General features: G+C 50.1%; 1 protein-coding gene across 1 annotated transcript; it reads right to left on the bottom strand.

Moving 5' to 3' along the window:
• Nucleotides 1-2,650: 2,650 nt before the first annotated feature.
• On the bottom strand, nucleotides 2,651-7,882 carry LOC129556005 (neuropeptide Y receptor type 4-2). The gene is made up of 2 exons (XM_055425967.2): nucleotides 7,577-7,882; nucleotides 2,651-3,821 (listed from the first exon to the last, which is right to left on the bottom strand). Exon 2 carries the CDS (start codon nucleotides 3,782-3,784, stop codon nucleotides 2,651-2,653), a length of 1,134 nt encoding a protein of 377 aa, XP_055281942.2. The 5' UTR covers nucleotides 3,785-3,821; nucleotides 7,577-7,882.
• Nucleotides 7,883-8,254: the final 372 nt, after the last annotated feature.

Genomic DNA, 8,254 nt, shown 5'->3' with positions numbered 1-8,254 from the left:
AGAGCCTCAGTATTCCCTCCACCTTGATGTGACTGAGGCCCCACTGCCAATTGGCAGCATACCCTGACAGTGCCCTGGGGCTCAGGAAAAAGGTTGATGCTCACACCTGCCCAGATACTGCACAAGTCTCCCACTTGCTTCAGGCACGTGGACCTTTAAAAGTAAAGGTATGAAAAGGAGGTCTCTCTTTAAGAAAGCCTTTGTAGATCCACCCCCACACCTTAAAGTCAGGGGCTGCAAATGACATTTACAAGGTGGCAACAGGTTGCTGGCCATCACAAAGCACGCTACCTGTAAAGGAGATATGACTATCGCAGTGAGTTGAAGTTCTTTGTTCTGAATACATACCCTATTTTCAGTGTGGTTTCCTTGGCAGTTGATTGAGCGACTAATTGAATGCCCATTAATAGCTTCATGAATGAAAGGAAATGTACTTTAAGAGAGCTCCACACTGGTACACAATTGCACCGACAAACTGTTTTCAGAATCTGACAAGAATCAGTTTCAAATAAAGGGTAACATTTAAACAACTAGAAACCTCAAGGGCCATGATTACACAGTCCCATTCATAAGCACCCTCCTGTTTGCTGGTTCGTTGGCAAGTTCACCCTGCAGAAGCCTTCTCAGCTGCCCGAAGTAGGAAGTTCCTGGCTGTTCTCAGCTAAGGAGGCATCTGAATATGCTCTGCAAATCCTTTCCCAGTGTATTCTCAGGACCCAGAAGCCCCAGTCTTGTCTATGTCCATATATTTGCAGCCGTTGTGAGATGTATCAGAACCTTAAAGAGATACTCTGGGGAAGTCTTATCACCAGTCCAGGCCAGGCCAAGGAACTTGTCACTAAAGGATGTCTCTCCAAGTTAACATGACCCACTTTAAGACAGAAATGACAGCTGTGCTCACTCCTCCACCACCAGACCATCTCTCAACAGGGTGTAGGGAGCAAAAATTTCTTCTTTGAAGAACTTGTAGGTCTTTTCCGGATTTTCTCAGCATCACTGCATCCCTACAAAGCAGTAAGTCACAGCAACTCCCATCTTCTAGTCAAGAAGCTTGACCTTGAAGCAGTCCTCGATTCTCTAAAGAAGAAAGACCACAGAAAAGAGATGAAGGGCAACTTACCTGGTATCATCTCTGGGAAAATAGCACCTCCACCCTGTGCAGCAGAGCCTCCTGCTGAGCACCACCCCACCCTGTATCCCAGGACCCCACCTTGTTTGCTGACCTTGATGTCCCATCGCCAGATTCAGCTCTGGGAACCTGGAATTCCTTTGGCCCACATCCAGCTCCAGATCAGCCCACATCCCATCTAGTCACATCTCAGCCCCACCCCTCAGAATGACTTGGTCAGGCCTTGGCCAAAGCTCTCTCTAGGGCTCTAGACTCAAGCATCTGACTATCCATCTGCACACCCAAGAGGGCCTCAAACACAGAATGCACACAGATAAACCATAAAACCAAAACCCCTCTCCATCACACTAAATGGACCAGACATATATCCACTTTCCCAAGTCTGGAACCTGGGACTCTTCTTTCTCTCTTCCACATCCAAGTCATCTTATCTGACACTCAAAAATCTTTCCAATTCATTCTCTCTTCTTCAAGACTACTTCTGCTTTGGGGGACTACCTCTATCCCCTGATACGATAATCCTGCTTATCCATGTGATTCTAGTAGGGTCGACCCCCACCATTCTGATCTAGGAGTGGTCAAGGGACACAGGTCTGGGTACAGAAAGTATTCCAGCTACTTGGTCACGGTGATTGGTTAAGGACTGAGCTATCGGAATCCTCCCCAGAGGACTTCCCTGGTGACTCAGTGGTTAAGATTCTGCATTTCCAGTGCAGTGGGCCTGCGTTCAATCCCTGGCCAGAGAACTACATGATATGTGGTATAGCCAATGCAGTGCAGAATCTTAAAAAAAAAAAAAAAAAAAATGAAGTGCAGAATCTTAAAAAAAAAAAAAACGAATCCTCTCCAGAGTTCTTACAGGATATAGAAAGATAGAAAGATAGGCTCCTTTCTATGATAGACATGATGGAGAAAGATGTGAATCCCAGAATTCCTGCTACTCAGGGCTAATTTGCCTACTGCAAAGGAGTGTGTGCAGGCTGCCAGGGTCCCTTCTCTGCAGCTGGATGTTCTAATGATATAGAGTAATCCCACTGTCTGCTACCATAGAACTCTTTACTGTGTACAAAGCCCATCCACAAATATTGTCTCCCAAAATTATTAGGAGTTGACTAAGGTCCAGAACTCTGACTCCACTTGCTTTTCACTCGTGTCTTCAATAGTCTCACTGGTGGAGGTAAAACCCCTGGGTTTCTGGGCTGGGCACATGTTGCTGAGTTACCAGGATGATCTCTGCCTACAACAATCAGACCATCTCCAGCTCTGGCATCTGCTCAGGCTGCAAGACATACTGTACATGACCTGCAGAATCCAGACTCAGAATTCTTCCAGAAACAATAGCTGAACCATCTGAACACCAGGCTTCACAAGGCAACTGGATACAGAAACAGGCCCTTGCTACCCTGTCTAGGCCCCACAAAACCAGTAATGACAGAAGGCCACCCCCAGGTTGCAATGTGCCCACTTAGCTAAGTGAAAGAGCCTAGCAATGAACATAGCAAGAAGAAGCCCTAGACCTGGCTAGATTGGGCTGGACCTGCCACTGAGCCTCAGGGACCCTTTGGAGACTTCCGTGTGCACTGTGGATAGAGGCAGATGCTCAGACTCTTCCACGGGGATACTCTGCTGGCAAGTCAGCACGAGGGCCTTGATCTCCTTCTTGAAGTTGGTGTTGAGAAAGCCATAGATGAAAGGGTTGACACAGGTGGAGGCCATGGCAAGCAGGTGGCACACCAAGAAGATGAGGTTGCCATGACAAATAGGGATAGCCTCATGGTACCAGTCTTCCAGGCTATTGAACACATGCAGGGGCAGCCAAAGCACGGCAAAGGCAGCCACCATTGCCACAAGGATCCCATTGATCCGCTTCATCCGCCAAGCCCGCGAGCCACGGGTACCCTTGTGGAATACCCGCCCCTGATTCCTCAGGCGCCGGTAGATGCGGACATAGCAAAGCAGGATGAAGGCCAGTGGAATGCAATACTGGAAGAGCAGTAGGAAGGTGGTGTAGATGATGCGGTGATGGTCCAGTGGCCAAGACTCAGTACAGACCACTTTATCTGCCAGAAACTCCACAGCCTTGGAGTGGTTCTTATGAAAGACATTCTCTAGGATGCTGTTGGCCAGGAATGGCAGGGAGAGGAAGCAAGCAATGAGCCAGATGACCGCAATCCCCAGGTAGGCCTGGGTGATACTGGGTTTCCAGCCTGTTGGATTGATGATGAGCTGATGCCTCTCCAGAGCCACAAGGACAAGTGAGAGGATGGAGACTGTCACTGACATACACTGGATAAAGGTGGATATCTTGCAGAGGACCTCGCCAAAGACCCAGTAGTCCATGATGGTGTAGATAGCCGTGAGTGGCTGGCAGATGAGGCACATGAGGAAGTCAGAGAAGGCCAGGTTGGCAATAAGCAGGTTGGTCACATTGGCCTTCTCCTTCTGCCTAATAGTCACACATATCAGGCAGAGGTTGCCCAGGACCCCCACAATGGTCTCGATGCTGTAGGAGGTTACAATGAAGACCATGGGGTCTACAGAATCCTGGCAGTGGTCAGAGAAGTTGTATGGAGTGTACAGAGAAGCTGGCTTGCTCCTGTTTTGACCCTGTGGGGATCCTAGGAACAGCAAGGCCAAGAAGTGAGAGGTGTTCATGGTGGACAGAAGATTTCAGGAGATTCAAGGATGATGCCTGCAAAGCAAAGACAAATGGCACTTAGGGATAGCACCTCCTGTGTGGAATCCAGGGAAGAGTGGGGGCTAGGTAGAGAGGTTCATGGCTGCTTCCTTCCCAAGGCTGAGACCTAGAGAACCTGAGATTCAGAGACGTAAAGCAACTTGCCCATAGTTAATCAGCCCATACAGCTACTAAGTAATGGGGCCCAGATACAAACCCAGGTCTGTCTGACATCAGAACCTGTTCCACAGATTCCCTCTGACCTCAGGGTTCGAGGCTGTTTTGGTGATAAAGAAATTGAAATTTTGTATGCAGAGTTCAGGGATATAATTATTTAGGGAGCACGGGTAGAAATCCCCTTATCACACTGTATGCAAATAGAAATAGCAACACATTCTTCCATGTGCTCAGGTCCTTCCATGGCATCCTATGCTCTTTCAAAAAATTATTTATTTACTTGGCTGTGCTGGGTCATAGTTGCAGCACAAGGGGTCTTTGATATTCGCTGTGGCATGTGAACTCTTAGCTGAAGCATGTGGGATCTAGTTCACTGACCAGGTATCAAATTCAAGCCTCTTGTATTGAGAACATGGAGTCTCAGCCATACAACTGCCAGGACATCCCCACATTTCCTTTAGGACAGAACCAGAACCTCAGGGCTTGACATGAAGTGTGCCTTCCTGGTCTCAGCCCCTACCTACTCTGCCAGCCTTGTTTCTCAGTGACATATGGCAGCATTGAAGACCACCAGGTATGCCGAAGACTAGGTCATCAGTATACCAGCTCTCTCCTCTTGACCCCGTACATACACATCAGGCTGAGGTCAAGGGACGTCCACTAACTTCCCTATGGGTCCCCTCCATGCCTATGCTTAAGTCACAGCTTGTAGCTCCCAGAAACTGGCCTGGTCCACACCTCCATGTCCCAGCACAGGCTGGTCTTTTTCCTCTGGTGCCTTAACACAAAGGACTCTCTGCCAAGATCTAATTGGAATTTGGACCCCAGAACCTCCAGGTGGTAATGCCAACAACAGATATTTTGATGTGGTGTGCCATCGTATCCCCACACACCATCAGAGTTCCCTTCCTCATGAACTTCTCTAGTCATCACTAATCCCACAAGCAGTTCTCAACCTTAAGGAGACATCAGAATCACTCCAGGTGCAGATCGAAAGCACAGATTCCAGGAAATGCAGTTAAGTGAGTCCAGGATGGGGCCAAAGAATGTGTACTTTAACATGTGAACCATATGATTCTGATCACATGGTCCTTGGACCCCATTTCAATAAGTACTGTTTAGAAAGGGCCCTACTTCAGATATTCTTTAGGGCCTTTATAATGGGTGTGTCTATCTATGAACTGTTAACATATAAATGTTCTTCATGATCAAGTGCTAAGTTAGAGGCAGTTTTTACAGGGTAAAACCAAAATTAACCAAAGCTCAGTAAAATCTATAATATTTGTCAGCCATTGTAAATGTCACTTACTATAAATTTAATTTGACTTAGAAAGATGAATCACACTTGGCCATGGAAAGATTGTCATGATTTCGAAGACAGTTTATAGTTTAGTTATTTCAGCTACCTAATCCCAGAGACAAGAGAATTTTTCTTCTGGATTTTTTAAACTTCTTTTTTTTAATATTTATTCATTTGGCTGTGCTAGGTCTTAGCTGCTGCACATGGGATCTTTGATCGTCATTGCAGCACGTGGGATCTAGAATGGGAGCACTAAAGGCAGCATTGAAGATCTGCTTGGCTTGCAGCCCCCTTCTCGAAGAATCTCTAAAGAGTAACAAAAGGGATGGTCACCAGTGAGCCAGGAAACTGCACACCAGTCCCTGCTGACTAGACCACATGGATGCCTGGACCTAAATCAACCCTTCTCCACAACAACTGGGACTGGGGCAGAGGAGGGAAGTGCTAGGGCTGGGAAAGCAACAACATGGGAAGGAGATATTTGGGGAATCAAGAAAGGAGCAGAATTACCAGCTGGCCCTTGCATCTTTCTCCAGAGCTACAGATCCTGGAAGGAAACTTCTCCATTAGAGCCCACCCTAGAAAGGCCCTCTGTCCACAGGAACCAAGGATTTCCAGAAGCATACTCTAGGGGTGAGGTAGCAATCATTCAAACCCTGAGCCCCAGGTCAGCACGAAAGTCAGATTCCTTCTGTAGAAAGTGCACAGAGGCAGTAGGGAGAAGGCAGTGGCAGTGGGCATGCAGGTGATTCTGGTCTGAGTTTGGTCCTGCAGACACCTGGAAGACCCAAGTAGCCTCAAGGGCTGTACCTGGATGGGACCTGGGGAGAGAATAGGACAACTGAACCTGCCATACCCAGAAGAGCAGAAAGAGGAATTTGGAAAGACAAGCAGGAGAGAGAAGGCAGGAACAAATCTTGCAAAGAGCCCAAAGAGCGGTGGGTGGTCTTACCTTACTGTGGAGGGCACATGCTTTGCTGGGAGACAGGGCAAAAGGGACAGACATTAACCTTCACTCAGCTTTGGGCTCAAGACATCTCCCTGAGCATTAATCCATACCCTAGCCATGGGAGAAAGGCTTTATTAGGCTGAACCATATGAAATTGCCAGTATCCAACTATTTTCAATCGGCAAAGACAGCAAAACCATATGGCTGGATTTTATAGCACCTCCATTTCAAAGAGGAGGACACTGAGGCCCAGTTAGATGCAAGGAAGCTGCCGAAGGTCCCCACAGTCTGGTGGCAAAGCTGAACTAGAACCTTGGTTAGTCTGATTCTGAAGGCCTTGGCACCAGGCCATGCCAGACAGATTTTTTAAAAAGGAGGAAGGGAAGTCTGTGCTAAAGTAGGAGGTGAGCTGATGTGGGGCAGGAGAAATGGCAGAGGCAGAGTTGGGGACAGACATTCAAGGTCCCCAACAAAGCCTGACCCGGTGAGCACCTGGCAGTGCTGAGATATGGCTCAGCAAAGTGATAGGATGCCCCAGCTGGGGTGGCATTGCCCAGGGTCCCCTGGCCTTGGGCCCCAGCACATTGGCTCAGACCCCTCCACCTCCCCAGCAGCTCCACGCTATCCAAGCCTCTCCAGCCCTTCACCCTTCCCAAACAGACCCAGGCTTGGAATTCCTAATGGAATGACACTCTTAGAGCTGTCTCCTTCCCAATGTAGTTTGGAACCTCAGAGGCCCCTCCTGAGGGCAGAACACAAGAGCACAAGCTTCCAGGGGAGAGACGTGGGCTTGAAGGGCTATCACCAAGCGAGTGTCCATCCCCGCAACCTCCAGCAATGCAGTTTTTCACCTGGATCACCTTGAAGTAATCACACCCACTCACCAAGGCTGCTGAGTTGTGGCCACACTGACCACTTCAAGACTTTCTGGGAGGTTTAGAATTCCCCCAAAGGACCTCACACCAAGACTGTCTCTCACTTCCATTGCATTCCTCAGAGATGCCCAGTGAGGACCAGGAGACCTCAGGTCTTCCAGGTGCACCCCAGAGGGTGGTGATTCTGGGAGGGGAAGAGGGGACTATAATGCAAAATCAGTGAAATAGTGTCTCCAGGTTTAGTTCCCAAGCAGCTCTCAGGTGGGACCACCTGCAACCCCCAGGGGAACCCTCCACTGCAGCCTGCCTTCCCAGCCGTCAAATGAAAACTAATGGAAAAGACAAATCATATAATCTTCTCATGAGGTAAGAATGGAGACAAGGATGTCTGCTTCGTTTCCTGAAATTTCGGCAAACGGCTCCTGTCTCCTAAAGCCCGCGGCGCCCACACTTGCCACGCACCCCTTACCTCCTTTGCCTGCAGAGCACAGATGAGAACACCGAGGCTATGGGAGCCCAAATCCGCTCCGATGGCAGGGTTCCCCGCACCAGCCCCGACTGTGGCGCTCCGAGCCTCGGGCTCTGCAAAGCCCACAGGGCGCCTGGCGGAGGCAGCGCGGACCCAGGCCCCTTCCTCCCTCGGAACCCACGGAGCGCATCCAAGGGCCCGTGCCGGCCTCGCCTGCTCCGGCGGCCCGGCGCTCTCTGCGTGCGGAGCGGAGCCGCCCGGCAAGTTCACCCGCACGCCCGGCTCCCTCCCGCGCCGCCGCCAGCCCCCGCCCAGTCTGCAGCCCCGCGCCGCCCGCGAGGACGCTCCCGCCGCCGCGGGGGACCCGGGCGCCTGCCCCGGAGCCGCGCCCGCGAGCCTTCCCATCTGCCCGCAGCTGCAGCCAGACAAACCTGCCTTCTCCACGCCCACCGCCGCCCAGGCCAGCGGGCTGAAGTGTTGTTCTCTCTGAGCTTCAGAGCCCTCATCCATGAAATGGGCATGAGAAGACCTGCCTTTCATAAACTCATTCACAGACATGAATTGCAGGCCTCCTGTGAGCCTGACTCTCCCGATAGACACAGAGCTGGACAAAACAGGTGTCCTGTCCTCGTGTCATACTGGAGTTCCCAGCCCAGGGGGGAGGCAGACCAGGGACAA

This window comes from Moschus berezovskii, chromosome 12 (assembly GCF_049115385.1).
Source record: "Moschus berezovskii isolate FMDL1 chromosome 12, NW_MosBer_1.0, whole genome shotgun sequence".
Taxonomy (NCBI): Eukaryota; Metazoa; Chordata; class Mammalia; order Artiodactyla; family Moschidae; genus Moschus; species Moschus berezovskii.
Note: the sequence above shows the minus strand (reverse complement) of the source record. Positions and strands in the feature narration are given on the sequence as shown.

Bases quoted from the DNA above. Each gene is read 5' to 3' on its own strand.
- LOC129556005 (XM_055425967.2), bottom strand. From the start codon at position 3,784: ATGAACACCTCTCACTTCTTGGCCTTGCTGTTCCTAGGATCCCCACAG.